The sequence below is a fragment of the Magnolia sinica genome, chromosome 4, assembly GCF_029962835.1.
Source record: "Magnolia sinica isolate HGM2019 chromosome 4, MsV1, whole genome shotgun sequence".
NCBI lineage: Eukaryota > Viridiplantae > Streptophyta > Magnoliopsida > Magnoliales > Magnoliaceae > Magnolia > Magnolia sinica.
The window spans coordinates 40,575,950-40,594,010 of NC_080576.1; the positions used below are offsets into that span (position 1 = coordinate 40,575,950).

Genomic DNA, 18,061 nt, shown 5'->3' on the forward strand with positions numbered 1-18,061 from the left:
ATACATCCCAAAACTCTCCAGCATTGGAGGATTGAAGCCATTCAACTTTTGGCCTCTTTATCGTTGAATTTCCCAATGACAACAAATTGTAGGAATGGCCCAGTGGATCTTAGGTCCGGAATCGGATTACTAACTGTACAGACGAAATATATGATCCTGGACCTTAGGATATGGCTGAAACATGTGCAGGGGAAATGATACTTTGAGCTGATAGGCCCAGCATGGAAAGGCCATTTGCAGGCCAAATGGAAGGGTTGAGATTTCTCCATAAGGGAGTATTCAGGGAATGGACGCGGAATGCGTCCTACCCTAGCTGACAACGTACGAGAAAATCTGTGGGGGCCACTGTGACCTATCTATTTATTCAAGCTGTACATCCCTTTTCTCATATCATTTTAAGGTATGAGACCAAAAATAGGCAGATCCAAATAGACATTAGCATGCTACTTAGAGAACATTGACATTATGGCTGGTAATGGGGCGGGCCAGAGCTAGGAAAAATTGATATTTTGAATAGGCCTGGCCTGTCTATTTCAACATCCAACGCTAAACCAGCCCTAGGCCTGCCCACTGCCAAGCCTAGTTGATATTTAGAGGAAAAGACTCAGTTTTCTCTTCTCTCTTATGAGTTGGGTGGTTTTATTTGTTGTTTCACAAATTAGAAACAAAAGAATGCATCTATGATCCTCCTTTTTATCTCTTAGATCTTATCTTGATTCAACTATTTTAATTATGATTTTCTCTGTGTTAAGTATTGTAAGGAGACATTTTATGATGTTTCCCTTTTTTGTTGATCTTTATCACTGACTAGAGGACAAGACTGCCTTTCTTATCTGCTTTCTGTTATACATATATATGCATATTTATATTGTTTATTCTTTATGATTTGCAGCTTCGCCATTTCTGTGATGCGTGGTCAAATTTAGCTAGTGCATATATGAGGAAAGGAAGACTTAATGAGGCAGCCCGATGTTGTCACCAGGCTCTTGCATTGAACCCTCGCTTGGTGAATCCTTGTTTTGTTTTATCATTTAGTTTCCTTCTTTTGTTGTAGATGCATTAAAATTACTATTTGCAGATCTTCCCCTTATTGGCAGGTTGATGCTCATAGCAACCTTGGCAATCTGATGAAGGCACAAAGGCTTAGTACAAGAAGTAAGTCACGGTGGATTCGATACATTATTTTCATTGGATGTTCTTAAAGACTCGAAATTGCGCTGATTAGAAGCTCATAACCATCTGTCCATCGCCTGTTTTGAAATGTTGAGAAAAGGTTAGAGAAACCTGTCAGATTTAACAATAATTTTTTCTAGACATGGGTCCCACTTGCAACTTAGACTGAGGAACTATAGGGTATTTTATTTAATGGATTTTTTTGGATGCTTATTACAAAAAAAAGGACCTTATGAAGTAGTGTTTTGGGTCTTACTCTCACTTGTCATTTGTCATTTGTCCATCTTATATCAATTTTTACTTCATAAATAACCTTAAATGGCTTCTTTTTTGCAGTTTGTCAGAAAATGCATATGTTCTTGTGGCAGAGGTATTGAAGAAAATGCATATATTCTGTAGGCATTAAGCTCCCTTATTGCTTCACTACTTGTGAAAGAAAAGGATCTTCAACTTCTCTCTGACTGGTCCAATTCCTCCTGCTTTGGGTAATTTGACCATGTTCAAAATTTTGTATTTTTTTTATAAATCAGATTTCAGGTACAATTCCTACAGAATTATGGAATCTCAAGAATTTGGTTGAGTTGATGTTGCAACGAGACAATCTGACTGGTCTGATTCATGCTTCGAGTAATTTGAGAAACCTTTCATTGTTGTTGGTCCGATTCCTCTAGGTAAGCTTGCAATAGTAATTTGTTTATAACTGCAGGTATTTGTGTGGCTTTTTGGATTATTAATAAAATTCCATCATTTAAAAAAATGACAAAACTCTATAAATATCTAGGATGGTTATAGCTGAAATGAGGATGTTCAGATAGATTAGTGGCAAGATGAGGAATTTGTTCCTTGTAGGATTTTACAGCTGTGTAAAACTTCTAAGTCTCATGGTGGATGTGTCTACCATATGCTAGTTGTTGTCATTTATGCTCCTTTTGATTCTTGATTCACTTTGTAGTTATTCTGCTTTTGAAGAAGTTCTCCCACATGCTCCAACATTGATGACTGATGTGTTTGGCAATTATGTTATTCAAAAGGTATGATTTTTCTAGAAAAACAATCATTGGTTTCCTTCCATTTTTTTTCTTTTTTTTCTTTTCCCGTAAAGATACCTTCAATTCTTTTTCCCCTGCTCATCTGCCCTCCTTTATCTTTTTTTTAAAGGCTGTGGGCTGGTGATTTGGTAGTCTCTATATTCATTCTTATGTTAGTTGTATGAACTCGTTCGCCTACGATATAAAAATACTCGGTTATTGTTTGTCTTTGTAGTTTTTTGATCATGGAAGCCCTAAGCAAAGAAAAGAACTAGCAAATCAGCTTGCTGGCCACATTCAACCTTTGAGCCTTCAGATGTATGGGTGCTGGGTAATTCAAAAGGTATTATTATGGGTCATTTGTTGGGTGGGGCTTGGTATGTATTGTTTTCTTCTTTATACAGACAAATAGTTCTTGGCAGCCGGCTTTTGGACTGTCATATATACTACTCAACATTGATCAATGCACACACTGTATACTAGACAACTTAATATTTATGAGGATACCAACGACTAATTCTGAATCAATTTGAATTTTCAGGGCCCTACACAATTCAATCTGGCTAATCCACGCTTACACATGTTGCCCTTTTTAATGGACGGTATGTGCTTGATTTTATTTTTATTATTATTATAGTTGTTGTGGGATGCAAATATGCTCTGCTTGAATTCATGATGGGAGCTGATTACTTGGGTTTTACCAACAAAAGGGTATGTGTTAATGCAGATGGACAACATTCTTATGATCTCAGACTAGTTTGAGATCTGTGACTAAGACTCACTAACACAACATCGGCACCATATATAGACCAATGTTTCAAAAGTTGAACCATAGGCCAACCCATTTCATAAGTAGGAAGAAAATCAGGTGCAATAGAAATGCTTGTTTTGGTTGATGGCAGGAAGATGTGAACCTAATGCTTGAGAATTAGTTTGAGTTAAGAAACACTTTGTAAGATGTCTCATCTGGAGTGCATCCCGTTTTTAGTTGTGTTTGGACTGAGCGTTGCGCCCATGTGTTGGAAATGTACGTGCTTGTATTTTTAGATCTTGTTTAATTAATATTACTTCCAAATCTGTAAATATACACGAGTGCAAAGAATTCTATGATATGCTTCATGCATTTGTCAAATCATTGTAGTTGTCTGATCAGTGTGATTTGGGCGCTATGGTGTATCCATGATTGGGTCCACAGAATAATCTGGGTCACCATGTGCAATCTGTATTGCATTTTATTTTGCTGCTTTGCTGGTTGTATAATAGGTAATTTACGATATGGATGTATACTTCTAACATGTGTGGATCTTTTTCTTGGAAGTGGATCTAAATGGTGCATAGGTAGCAGTCCTAAATATTTTTTTGTTTATAGTCTAAATTTGGTTTTTTGTCTAATTAGCTAGCAATCAAATATGTATGTCCTTTTGAACCTTTCCTAATTGCATAAGTGGCTGAGCTATCTCTGTATGTTACACATAATTTGTCATCCACTAGTTTTTGTAAATGAAAATAAGAGGATTGATTTTAATAGTATGGTTGCCATGCACATAGAAAATGCTTGCAATGAATGTTTATGAGTACTAGGTGGCCTATTAATGAAAACAATGTCTCCGTCCATAATACGCTTGTTTATGATTTAACCAACTTTCAAATATGTATGTCCTTTTGAACCTTCCCTAATTGTATAAGTGGCTGAACCATCTCTGTATGTTACACATAATTTGTCATCCACTAGTTTCTGTAAATGATCCATGTTGTATGTCGTGAGCTTCTCTTCAAATGTGATCTTTTGAAAAATTTCTAATGGTAAACCAATTTCATGAATCCCTTTATATGCATCCCCAGTAATCACACTACGAGAAGAGAACCCTTATCCCTTCACGATATTTGGTGCAACCAAACACAGCCTAATTTTGAGTTGTATTATCAAGCACCCATGGTTTGGAATTGGTAGGAGATATATGAAACAAGGGAACCTAACCTATACTTATAACCTAAACCTATTCTCAAATCCCAAAACCTATAACCTAAACCTTAACCTAAACCTATAACCTATAACATGAACCTATAACCTAAACTCAATTCCCTAAACCTTAACCTATAACCTAACCTAAACCTATACTTATAAGCTTATGATTCTCAAGACCATTCCTTGAGAACAATATTGCATTGTGATATATATGGCTTTATTATCAGCTTATGATTTGGAATATTTCAGGTGCCTGGATTGTAATATGAGGCATTATTTTTTTTTGGCAGCCATTGGATTTAGGCCTCACAAACTGTAAATAAATACAGAATTTTGGCTCTCAAGTTTACAGTCCCTGTATATGGTTGAATCAAATTAACTGTGGGTATAAAACAAAAACTTTGGCTGCAACTATACTTTCTAGCTCATTTGACAGGTTTTGGGCCTGTTGGATATCCCATGTAACCATTGTGGGATTGAAGGATATCTAAAAAAGCAATGACGGAAGATTTGTTTCCCTACTTCTATCAGTTTAGAGCAAAGAACTATTGGAAATGTTGCTTATTTAGATTCAGAATTTGGCAAATGCTTGTATGACAGATGAACATCTATTCTACCTCAGGTGGATGTTGCATGTGGGAGGGTTGGAGCTGCATATTTCAGATTCAAGCATCTGGTACGTCTCTTGTCAAGAATGCACATGTGTAGTTCATCAAACAATACATTATGTGATATCGTGTGCATAATATCTATGTTGTAATTTCCCTCTTGTATTTTTCTTAAAATCCAAGTTTATGTATGATTCTCATGCATTGACATGGATTTGGGGCAAAAAAGATCGAAATGAAAAATTTGAGAAAATAGGGAAAATTTTCTTTTATAAAGTAAGTATTTGGGGCCAAGTGGTTATGTATTTGCTCCATTAAATTTGTTCGAAATTAATGGAGCAAACCCGGATGTGCGTCGGAGCTATCCGGATGAGCGAGGGTCCCTGGAAGGTGGAAACCGCTGTTATGACCATGATGAAGTTGTCCATTTCCTATGGACAGCATTGGAGGGCCTGGCCATTTACGCCGGATAGTGGTGTTTATATCTGTATTTGCAGGGATCATACGCTTAACCTAAACAAAAACCTATGACCTAAAACCTTAATTTATAACCTAAACCTCAACCTTAACCTAATCCTAAACCTTAACCTAAAACCTCAAACCTAAACTTAAACCTAAAACCTAAATGTATTCTCAAATCCTTAAACCTAAACCTACACCTAATCCTAATCTCAACTCCCTAACCTAAACCTATACCTAAACTTGAAAACCCAAACATAAACCCAATCCCGAACCTGAACTTGATTTCCTAAACCTAAACCTTAACCTATTCTCAATTCCCTAAACCTATATCTTAAAACCTAAACCTAAACCTAAACCTAAACCTAAACCTTAACCTATACCTATAACCTTAACCTAAACCAAAACCTATGACCTAAAACCTTAACCTATAACCTAAACCTCAACCTTAACCTAAACCTAAACCTTAACCTAAACCTATAACCTTAACCTAAAACCTAAAATCTAAACCTAAACCTAAAACCTAAATGTATTCTCAAATCCTTAAACCTAAACCTACACCTAAACCTAATCTCAACTCCCTAACCTAAACCAAAACCTATAACCTAAACCCAAACCCATTCTCAAATCCCAAAACCTATAACATAAACCTAAACCTTAACCTAAACCTATAACCTATAACTAAAACCTATAACCAAAACCCGAACCCATTCTCAAATCCCTAAACCTATAACCTAAACCTAAACTTAAACCTAAACCTTAACCTAAACCTATAACCTATAACCAAAACCTATAACCTAAACCCGAACCCATTCTCAAATCCCAAAACCTATAACCCAAACTTAAACTTAAACCTAAACCTTAACCTAAACCTATAACCTATAACCTAAATCAAAACCAAAACTTAAACCTAAAACCTAAACCTATAACCTATAACCTAAAACAAAACCTATTACCTTTCTCTAAACCTTAACCTAAACTAACCTATAACCTAAATCAAAACCAAAACCAAAACTACCTATAACCTAAATCAAAACATATAACCTAAACCAAAACCAAAACCTATATCCTAAACCCGAACCCATTCTCAAATCCTATAACCTAAACCTAAACCTAAACCTAAACCTAAAACCTATAACCTAAACCAAAACCTATAACCTAAAGCAAAGCCAAAACCTATAGCCTAAACTCGAACCCATTCTCAAATCCAAAAACCTATAACCTAAACCTAAACCTTAACCTAAACCATTAACCTATAACCTAAATCAAAACCTATAACCTAAACCAAAACCAAAACCTATAACCTAAAGCCAAACCCATTATCAAATCCCAAAACCTATAACCTAAACCAAAACCAAAACCTATAACCTAAACCTGAACCCATTCTCAAATCCCAAAACCCAAACCTAAACCTAAACCTAAACCTATAACCTAAACTCAAATCCCTAAACCTAAACCTAAACCTAATCCTATAACCTAAACTTAAATCCCTAAACCTTAACTTATAACCTAACCTAAACCTATACTTATAACCTAAAACTATTCTTAAATCCCAAAACCTATAACCTAAACCTAACCTTTCCCTAAACCTATAACCTAAACTCAATTCCCTAAACCTAAACCTAGACCTAAACCTAAACCTATAGCCTAAACTCAAATCCCTAAACCTTAACCTATAACCAAACCTAAACCTATACATATAACCTAAAATTATTCCCAAATCCCAAAACCTATAACCTAAACCTAACCTTTCCCTAAACCTATAACCTAAACTCAATTCCCTAAAACTAAACCTACATCTAATCCTAATCTCAACTCCCTAACCTAAACCTAAACCTAAACTTGAAAACCCAAACTTAAACCTAATTCCGAACCTGAACCCGATTTCCTAAACCTAAACCATAACCCATTCTCAAATCCAAAAACTTATAACCTAAACCTAAACCAAAACCTAAACTTATAACTTAAACCCGAACCCATTCGCAAATCCTAAAACCTATAACCTAAACCAAAATCAGAACCAATAACCTAAACCTGAACCCATTCTCAAATCCCAAAACCTATAACCTAAACCTAAACCTATAACCTATAACCAAAACCTATAACCTAAACCCGAACCCATTCTCAAATCCCAAAACCTATAACCTAAACCTAAACCTAAACCTAAACCTTAACCTAAACCTATAACCTATAACCTAAATCAAAACCAAAACCTAAACCTATAACCTATAACCTAAATCAAAACCTATTACCTTTCTCTAAACCTTAACCTAAACCTATAACGTATAACCTAAATCAAAACCAAAACCAAAACCTAAACCTATAACCTATAACCTAAATCAAAACATATAACCTAAACCAAAACCAAAACCTATATCCTAAACCTGAACCCATTCTCAAATCCTATAACCTAAACCTAAACCTAAACCTAAACCTAAAACCTATAACCTAAACCAAAACCTATAACCTAAACCAAAGCCAAAACCTATAGCCTAAACCCAAACCCATTCTCAAATCCAAAAACCTATAACCTAAACCTAAACCTTAACTTAAACCGTTAACCTATAACCTAAACCAAAACCTATAACCTAAACCCGAACCCATTATCAAATCCCAAAACCTATAACCTAAACCAAAACCAAAACCTATAACCTAAACCCGAACCCATTCTCAAATCCCAAAACCTAAAACCTAAACCTAAACCTATAACCTAAACTCAAATCCCTAAACCTAAACCTAATCCTATAACCTAAACTCAAATCCCTAAACCTTAACTTATAACCTAACCTAAACCTATACTTATAACCTAAAACTATTCTCAAATTCCAAAACCCATAACCTAAACCTAACCTTTCTCTAAACCTATAACCTAAACTCAATTCCCTAAACCTAAACCTAGACCTAAACCTAAACCTATAGCCTAAACTCAAGTCCCTAAACCTTAACCTATAACCTAACCTAAACCTATACTTATAACCTAAAATTATTCCCAAATCCCAAAACCTATAACCTAAACCTAACCTTTCCCTAAACCTATAACCTAAACTCAATTCCCTAAAGCTAAACCTACATCTAATCCTAATCTCAACTCCCTAACCTAAGCCTAAACCTAAACTTGAAAACCCAAACTTAAACCCAATCCCGAACCTGAACCGGATTTCCTAAACCTAAACCATAACCCATTCTCAAATCCAAAAACCTATAACATAAACCTAAACCAAAACCAAATCTTATAACCTAAACCCAAACCCATTCTCAAATCCCAAAACCTATAACCTAAACCAAAACCAAAACCAATAACCTAAACCCGAACCCATTCTCAAATCCCAAAACCTATAACCTAAACCTAAACCTATAACTTATCACCTAAACCAAAACCTATAACCTAAACCTAAACCTTAACCTAAACCTAAACCTAAACCAAAACCTATAACCTAAACCTTAACCTATAACCTAAACTTAATTATAACCTATAGCCTAACCTTAACTTAAGCCTATAACTTAAACCTAAACCAAAACCTATGATAATATGGTGAGACCATTTCTTTTGTGTCAATTTCATTCCTCTTTGAATTTTTTTTTTTAAATTCATTAAGAAAAAAAAGTGTTTGTATGTGATACACTTCTTTCATCTTTCTTTTCCTCAATGGGCATTCTAATTTATGAATGACATGACTGTTTGTAGGATGATGGAATATACGAAGCTGTTGAAATTTCAGAGTGAAGTCGAGCACATTTCTCTAATGAAGCCAAAGATTTGTATTTTCAGCACTATTACAATTGTAATTGTAATTGATTGAATGAATTGGATTGTAATTGATTCTAATTGTAATTGATTGAATGAAGGATTGTAATTGAATGAATGAATGATATAATTGATTGAATGAAGGATTGTAATTGAATGAATAAATGATTGTAATTAAATGAATGAATGATTGTACAGGTGGTAATTGAATGAACAAATGATTTAATTTTTTAATGTACAAAATAGCTACGGATATTGACCGTAGCCACTAAATCAGACAGGTGTAGCCTATTCAATTTTGGCATATTGCTACGGACTTTTAGCTACAAATAATATCCGTAGCTGTTTCAAGTTTTCGCTACAAATATATTTGCTACGGATTATATCTGTAGCTATTGTAACCTATAGCTACGAATTAAATCCGTAGCCATAGGTTCCAGACCTATTGTTACGGTACCTACGATGACGGTCGTACCACGGACTAGCTACGGACAAAAACCGTAGCCATAGGTCTATGGCTACGGATTTTATCCGTAGCCTTTACCCCTTTTTTTGGTAATGTGTGATGTATATTCAGCCCATGTTTAAGGTCCAATGTGATGTATATGAGGCCTATGTGATGAGGCCCATTGTGATGCATTTGAAGGCCAGGCGATGGAGCCCATTGTGATGTATGTTGGCCCATGTGAAAGGCCCATTGTGATGTGTATTAAGATCTTGAGTGAGGCCCATGGTATTATATATCAGGCCCTCTATGAGGCCATGGGTCCACTATATGTTAGGCTCTATGTGGGCCATCCCTTGGGGGCAATGTTGGTTAAATGTCTACATTGTCAAGACCGATTGTCGATGACGATTATTGAGGCCGGTTATTGATACCGATTATGAGTATGTGACAGCATAGCATCATAATACATGCCCATACACATCATCTGCATGTTTGTTATGAGATGTAATTGACCATTGTATATGTCATAGGGCAGGTTGTTCATGGGACTCGCTGATAGGCAGAGTTGCCCCACATGAGTACACGATATGCACAGGATTGATGCATGATTAGACTGTGTGACTCATGCATCTCGTATTTGTGTGGCATGACCACCGTACGCCCTATCAACATCAGGGTCGTAGCCTCCACAGATATTTCATGGATGGCCAGATGGGACACCAAAAATCTGTTCTACATGGGGTGCTATAGATATCCCTAGGTGAAAGTCCCTAAACCCTCTTAGTTCTAGAGGTTGCTCCAACATCTAGATCGAGTGAATGCATGAGCGCATGAGGGTCGTATACCATTAAGCAGTGTCTCCCACTGTGTCGTGGCCGATTGGAAGGGGGTACGGCCTTACCTGCCTGAAATGAGGGGCAATGTTAGGCTGAGTCTGACCAGCTCGAGGAATGGGTCCGCTATCGACGAGTCGGGCCCGATATTGGCAGGCGGATAGTGAGGTCTCTTCCACTCACCTTGTTGTATGCGATGGGGCAACAATCTGGTTTGGAGTGTAATAGACCCCAGTGATTTTCCAGAGAGAAACCATACTGATATGTGGACTTATTGAGTAGCAGTTCCATACTCATACATTCATTTCATTCAATATCTACTCGGGCTGGTGGTGCGCAACTAATTGTAGTATACCTTCTCATGGCGAGGATTTCGGTTGGGCGCGCGACTAACCTGAATTAGGAGTCTACCACATTGGGTCTAACTATCTAAATTTAGGTATCGGACTAGTTTGGATAGAAGTCCTTTGTGATAGACCGCGTAGCTTACGATACTACGTACTATCATCCTGACTTCACATTTTAGCTTAGTCATTTCATTCGCATTACATATTGCATTGCATCCTCAACACATAGTATTTGGCTTACTATCTCTGCATTGCATAGCTAATCTACATTGCTTCATCAGTATATGATATTGGTTTATTATATTTTTGCATCGCATAGCCTGGTTAAGGCTGATGGTATTTATGGGCCTATCAGCATGTCTTCGCATTACTCTAATATCTTATGATTTATGAACTTGCCAATATTTTTGATATTGTATGATTTATGGGCTTTTTAGTATTTTCACTTACTCTGATTACTCTGATATTGCTTACTTGGCACTTTCTTTGTGCACACACTCTCACCACCCACTAAGCTTTCTATAAGCTTATGTACGATAGATGCGTGCAGGTGGCGTTAGGTCACAGCAACGTTGAGCTTGGAGCGTTCAGCGGTCTTCTAGAGCTTGATTTTCAATTTATGTATTTCCCTTTTTAGCATTGTACTCAAATGATTATATTAGTGGATATATGATGATGGTGTTACCTTTGTGATTTGGGTAATCTTGTGGTTATGCTTATTACGAGGTAAATGTACATTGAAAAATCCTCCTTGTAGGATCCCAGGATCAGAATCTGACGTATGTACGCTGGAAGCCAAGAATGGGGTACTACGGAGGCTGTCAGCACCGGATTCGACGATCAGGAATTTTGTGAGCCCAGTTTCTGAGTTTGGGGCGTGACAGGTGGGGTGTTCACTCACTTTAGCGCTTGGTTGCTCGCAACCTCGACCAAAGAGGGGCATCTGTAGACACCCTACCCAGTCTAATATCTTGAGAATGCTAAGATAGTCCAAGAACCATGATCCTATCCGAACCTCAAAACCCTAATCCACATCCCGAAACCCTAATCCGAACCCCCAAACCCTAATCTGAACCTCTAAATCCCAACTTAATCTCAGCTTAAACCCTAAACCTAGCCTAACCCGGATTTCAATCTGAACCTAAACCCTATCAGAATCAGAATATACATGTGATTTAGCATGGAAACCCACCTATTTGAACCTAAAAGCCTGAAAGAAGACTATCGGACGAGCTAGCGCCAAACGAGGCCCATCGACCAAAGCCTAGCCTAGACCAGGCCCGGGCAATAGTTTAACTACCGCCGGCAGTCTCCGATTACCTCTGCTCGTGGGGCGCATGTGTCCTCCGAGTAACTGCTGTCTCTGCGCCTGAAAGTCAACTTTCTCCTGAAATTACCCTTCTAGCCAATACTATTTACCTTTTTACCAACCCCAAGAGCCAATGGGAGTATGCTAAGTGGCATTTCTCTCTCCTCAACCACTCCCAAGCTGCCATGTCAACTTTCATCCTTCACAGCCTCAAAAATTACCACAATACCATTGGAGAAGGTTATAAATAGCCCTCTCCTCTTCTCATTTTGACAACAACATAACACACCAAAAACCAAGAGAGGGAGAGAGGGAGAGAGAGAGAAAGAGAGAGAGAGAGAGAGAGAGAGAGAGAGAAGAGAGTGAAGGAGGGAAGGAGCTCCCAAGCCTTCAAGCTCTGATTTTTTTAACTACCCCCTAGCCCTTCCTCTTAACCTTTTCAACCCCTAAGCTTAGTCCAGTTTGGTCATGGTTCGGTCAATGTTTTAGCCTATTCAAGTTCAAGATAAAGATCTATTTATCTCATATACAAGCATTCATCATGACATTTATTCCCTTCTTAACCCCCCTATCCTCTAAATTTTTAGTGAACATATGCTCTGTGACTTGTCATACATCGGATCCTATCACATCAGAAATTCCTAGTAGTCTAGTCCACTTTTCTTACCTCGTTTGCATAAACATCATTTCATCTGCCTTCTAGACATGCTGTTGGACGTATGCTCTGTGGCTTGCTAAAATCTCAGATCTTGCTACATCAGAAATCCGCGTGTGTGCCCAGTCCCATCTTGACCACAACATCCATCATCCCTTTAGATTGTTTTACTACACTAAGTAGAGACCGTAACTTTGTACGGGCAGAAAGGGTGCCTAACACCTTCCCTCTTTGTAACCGAGATCCCTTACCCGAAATCTAGGGTAGGAGAGTCTCCGAATTTCTCTAACCTTACATATTCCGAGGATTCTAGCTGACTGCAGGATTCTGAGATTTATTGGTTAGTGGCGACTCCAACATCCACAAATCAACCTAGTTACCCCCACCATCAAAACGAAACATACAAATTAGGGTGGGCACCAATTTCCATCATCCATACTATCTCACAAGTTGTGCAATGAATACTAGGTGTGAAATGTCACCTTTCTTAAGAAGTAGAATGAACTTGTTACTAATTGAGTTATAATTGAAATATCATATTTATGGGCCCTCATTTGGACCTAGAGAAAGAAAAAGGACTTATGTTGAGCTCATTCTTGGATGTTTGATATTTTATTAAAAGACCGCAAGCTTTGACAATGTCTATGAGAGAAATCTTGTTAATCCTATGGAGTGTACATGAGTATCATGGTGCATGACATCCACACAGGACATATGAGCTTTTCTGAGTGCTCAATGTAAGCCACACTCTGTTCAATTTACCGAAAGTTCTATAACTTAAGTTAACTCACAGAATATGTGCATTTGTGCCACTTTGGGCGCTCTCTCTTTACATGAGGTTTTTTCAGGATTTGACTCTTCTTGGGCGTACCTCGTGTATTTTTCCAAGAGATAGGATATCTTTCGGCGCACTCACCTGTATGGTCTTTTTTGGGTGACTAGTTCTCCTTAGGCGTACCTTTGAGTACTTTTTCGGGTGACTAGCACTCCTTGGGTGACTCTTTATTTTGACAGCTGGATGTGCATCCCCAGATCTGTGACTTGAGTATTGTAATTAAATCCCCACATTCATACATCCATACATTTATATACAAGTTCATGTTATCCTCACTATGATTGAATATATTGGTTTAAACTATTTTGGAATGAATTGATATGCATGAATCCTTGCGGGAAATTCCCACTGAGTTTTCACTTACCCAATCGTGCGGTTGCACCAAATAGACACGGGTATGATGGCGAAAGGCGGCACCTATGATGGTACTCTTGGTACAACTTAGGAGGAGTATGGTGAGGAGGACCTGTACGATGATGTAGTCGAGCTGCTAGAGCTCCACTAAATGCTTAGGATTTACTATTTCTTTATATTACAGACTCTATATTTTGTTTATATTTGAGTATTGTAATTAAATCCCTTGCTGAGGGTTCTCACTTTATTTCTTTGCTTCCATCCACGTATGTTGAACTCTTTTTATTAGTTATACAGCAGTTACCTTCTTGATGTGATGAAATTTGCTATTAAGTAGATGTATGATAGTGTCACTTTATGACGTAACCCTTGGGTTCTCAGACGCGAGCGATCATCCTCTGGTTATGAGGATCAGGGTGTTACAAGGATGGTTGGCCATTTCTGCACAATGAAGAGTCCTGGTCAAGAACGAGCAAGACAACAAACTCTAAAGAAATTACTCTATCTACTAATTACCTCCTGAACAGTCTGGGCAAGTCCGGATAGATGACGGAGCTCGAGAGTTATCAAATTCTTCCAAGCTCGCTCGACAACGTTCACTAACCTCATACGATCAACCCAACCACGATGGAAGTCGGATAGCTATGGAGGATCATTGGGCAACCCTCAAAAGATTATCCTTACAATTAACAAAAAAATGAATACAGAGCAAATGAAATTTATAAGTCTACGGTTGAAGTATGTCTGACCTAGGATAACGAACCAGGTGAGAACTCGAGGTCAAAGCCAAGTTAGATTGGCCGTCGGAGCCTCCCTCTCTCCAGATGCTAAAAACCACTTGTCCTTCTGATTCTTGTTGAAGGATGAATTGTCTGTAATAAGGGCCTAGGCCTTATTTGCCTAAGCCAAGAAGTAATACCTGCCCTAATGCTTGGGAGTGGTCTTCACCTAATATAGATATAAGAACTCATCACCCATCAGCTCAGTGCTCCTGAGCTGAAACAACAAGATGTAAGTCCCCAATAAGGGCCTCCAGGCATTGGGGATGATTTGACCTAGGGCTAGCCTCAAACAAGATTTGACCTCCCTAATGATGTGGTGGATAGGGAGATGAAGGCCACACTACAAGGTGACCAGGTATATGGCCACCTCACCCACGCGAGGATCACTCAGGATTTCACTAACCTCTGGAGCTCAGAGTACCGCGGAGGCTGGTACCTGGTACTCCAAGTTAGGTCGGCATCCCTCAACTGCGACCCAAATAAGCCAATATCCATGGGCCGCTCAGTGAAGGTTGGAGCTGTAGCTCTCTCGACCGGAGTCGACTCCGCTGTCCAACTTTGACTTAGTGGTACCAGAGACGTCAAGCCCGAGGGAGCTCCAAACAGAGAGTGTGTACTCTTCGGTTCAAAGTCCCCTTCGAAAGCCATTGGAACTGCCCGATCATCTGAAATATTGGACATGTCGGTCAAAAAAGATAAGAAAAAGAAGGGCAATTGGAGAAGAAGAAAAAGACACCGGAATAGCAAAAACCTGACTTACCGGAAATCACTTCCTCCCGTAGTCAGGGAGAAGGCAGCAGCAGCAGAGGAAACAATTGAAAGGGATTTTTAAAATCTCCCCCTCTTTTATAGAGACCTTAGCCACCAACATTAATGGCCCACATTTAATGCCACAGCCGAAGAGGTATTATAGCTCACGCCTCAATCCACGTGGTGACTGACTATTCGCAGGCCAACCTAACCTCCAAGGCAAAAACATGTGTCCACACAAGATTGACAAAGAATCAAAGAGGTGTCAATTTAGCACACGCTTCATCGAGCTTGCCCCCACGATCATTATTGATACTCCTTGAATCTTGTGCCAGCCGTATTTCTCTCTCCTACAATGATGACAAACCTAACTGACCAACCTCCCAAGCTCGAGGCATTGCATCAGTCAATTCACATGTTCTTACTTTCTGAGCTAACAAATGACACTCAGAAGCAGGGGGACTAATGTTATGGGAGAAAATGAACTGACCAGGAGCAACCAGTATGAGGAGTAACATAAAAGCACTTCAAGGAAAATAGTTCGGTTCCAACATCCGAACACGACCTCTATGAACGACTCGGGGAACTAACCATCTAACGTAGGACTAGAATTTGGTCTGTCCCTCGCCTATCTTAACCAACGAACTACTATGATTAACTTGACTTACCTCAAAGGGAGGCTTGACCATGATCGACAGTTTGACTCTGGGAGATCGGCTTAGGCCTTTGATCTATAGGTCGGACTCGGCCTTCCGACCCTAAGATCGGCCATCTACCCCGATCTTCTCAGATCCCGATCACTTGGAGATCTTATCAAAAATATTCGAGATCTCTGCTTAGGATCTTTGAAGATAACCACGACTCTCTTGGAGGGAGATTCCCTTTACAATACATACCTACCAAGTAGTGGGAGATCCATCTACGCCACTGTCACCCAGCCAGTATAAATAAGAAACTTGCTTATGGTGAAAGGTATGCACAAATATACATCAAAAACCCTACATTCTACCTGACCCAGTTTACATGCGTTGACTTTGGCATTAGAGGGTCCCATGTGGTAACCAAGGTCTCCGTTGTTGTCCTGTTTTGCAAGTCCACTAGCTGTCTTAGGAGATCCGGATTTCAGCATTAACAGTGGTAAAAGAAACAAGTGGAGAAAAGACAATATTCAGTGGTTAGAGAATTAGTACATCCATGATGAAGGCCATCAGATTAATGGCTCGGATAAACCAACATGGGTCCCACATGTACAAAGTCTCTGTGCTCCATACAGGAAACTTGTTATATATCTAGAAAATGATAGCTTCTTCAAGGTTGATTTTACATTTTAACAATAAAGTCCATTCTAACTCCTGGTTGTCCTAACCAAAAATGATAAACTTTGTTGATGCAGAAATATGGTTAGCCCCTTTTAGACCGTTGTGTACCTGCACAAGGAACAAACAAGGAAGACCCTGACACCTACAGCAGACCCTCCGATGCAAAGTTAAAAAAGGGATCTGGGTATAGTTGAGTATTAAAGGTTTAGGGCTAAAGATAGTGCATACCTCTTACAATTAGAGATATCTCTGTTTATAGTTTAGGAGAGGCAGTGGCGTAACAGAGATCTCCCTATTTAGTAGGTGTGTATTGTAGAGGGATTTGGATCCTGAGTGTGCGATGAATCTACCAAGATCCTCGACGAAGATCTCGGCATCCCGAGCATGTCATGGATATCCTCTAAAGACCTTGGACAAATCTCTATCACAATGGATTTCCTGAGTATTTGGCTAAGATCTCAAGTGGATGTGGCCAAACCTTGATGGGAGGCAGGCTGAGTCGAACTGAAGTGTCCAAATGTCGACCTGGGTCATGCCGACCTAGATAATGCTGACCCGAGTGAGGCCGACCTGGGTAATGCCAACCTGCGTAATGCAGACCCCTCTCCTTAATCGAGGCAAGGGACAGGGTGCTCTTGACGAACTCTGGAGATCTTGGAATTGACAGAGGTACTGCTCTTTTAAGTGTTTGGGAAGGTCAGTAGGTGTTCCGATATGGTGACGGGATGCTGAGCTCGATCTTACTTCTTACTTGGGCTTTGAGTAGGGGATCGAACCTGCTGACGTGTCTAACCTGGAGAAGTGCGCAAGGTCCCAACCTGAACTTTCATCATTGGTTGACCTATTTTCCCTACAACAGTAAGCCCCCTACTTTCGAGTTCATGCAGTGGGCTTGACAAGTAGATCGGTCTTTGCAAGGTCGGACCGTAATGTGCTCATGTTGTCGAGTCACCCTATCATTAATTACCGAAAAAGGCAGTTAGGTGTGAGTATCGAGGAGTATCTACCTTCAGGCTACGACACCCTCGAGGTGGCGTATCGTGGCTCAAGGTCATGTGGACTGTCAGGGCACCTTTTCGGTGTCAGGTATGTGGGGTGTCGACGCGTAGCTTGTCCTCGGTTGTGGAGCCACGCAACAAGTAAGGATGCTCCACGTGTCAGTGCAGGGGAGTCGTGGAGTCGTGGAGTCGTTTCGGCTGCTCATTGAGTGTGGGTAATAAATGCTCGTACCATCAGGTAGGTTATAAAAGAGGGCAACCCTAATCGTACGAGGGTTACTCGCATTGTTGTTCCTCCCTACCCTCCTCTTTGGCATTTCTCGCACTTGAACTTAGGCAATTTCCAAGCGATTTTCAGTTATTTCTGAAAGCCTTCTTCCCCATTAAGCTCCATTCTTCCATCCTAAGCCTTCATCTTCTCCTTTTTCTTCCTTTCACTATGTTTTTGGTGG

The 18,061-nt window shown here is 39.3% G+C and overlaps 1 protein-coding gene and 1 long non-coding RNA gene across 2 annotated transcripts; both read left to right on the plus strand.

Moving 5' to 3' along the window:
- Positions 1 to 772: 772 nt before the first annotated feature.
- LOC131243056 (uncharacterized) lies at positions 773 to 1,760 on the plus strand. The gene is made up of 3 exons (XR_009169828.1): positions 773 to 1,006; positions 1,098 to 1,155; positions 1,510 to 1,760. It is a non-coding gene; the product is annotated as an uncharacterized LOC131243056 (long non-coding RNA).
- A 271-nt stretch (positions 1,761 to 2,031) lies between these two features.
- LOC131243055 (pumilio homolog 6, chloroplastic-like) lies at positions 2,032 to 3,421 on the plus strand. The gene is made up of 4 exons (XM_058242119.1): positions 2,032 to 2,204; positions 2,437 to 2,544; positions 2,743 to 2,803; positions 2,929 to 3,421. The coding sequence occupies exons 1-4, from the start codon at positions 2,094 to 2,096 to the stop codon at positions 2,961 to 2,963; spliced, it is 315 nt and encodes a 104-aa protein (XP_058098102.1). The 5' UTR covers positions 2,032 to 2,093; the 3' UTR covers positions 2,964 to 3,421.
- The last annotated feature ends 14,640 nt before the right edge of the window (positions 3,422 to 18,061 follow it).

What these genes read in the sequence shown, in the direction of transcription:
- LOC131243055 (XM_058242119.1), top strand. Translation starts at nt 2,094, where the DNA reads ATGCTCCTTTTGATTCTTGATTCACTTTGTAGTTATTCTGCTTTTGAA. An exon ending in GCAATTATGTTATTCAAAAG is followed by an intron (nt 2,205 to 2,436) that starts GTATGATTTTTC and finishes TTGTCTTTGTAG; the next exon opens with TTTTTTGATCATGGAAGCCC. An exon ending in GTTGCCCTTTTTAATGGACG is followed by an intron (nt 2,804 to 2,928) that starts GTATGTGCTTGA and finishes GTGTTAATGCAG; the next exon opens with ATGGACAACATTCTTATGAT.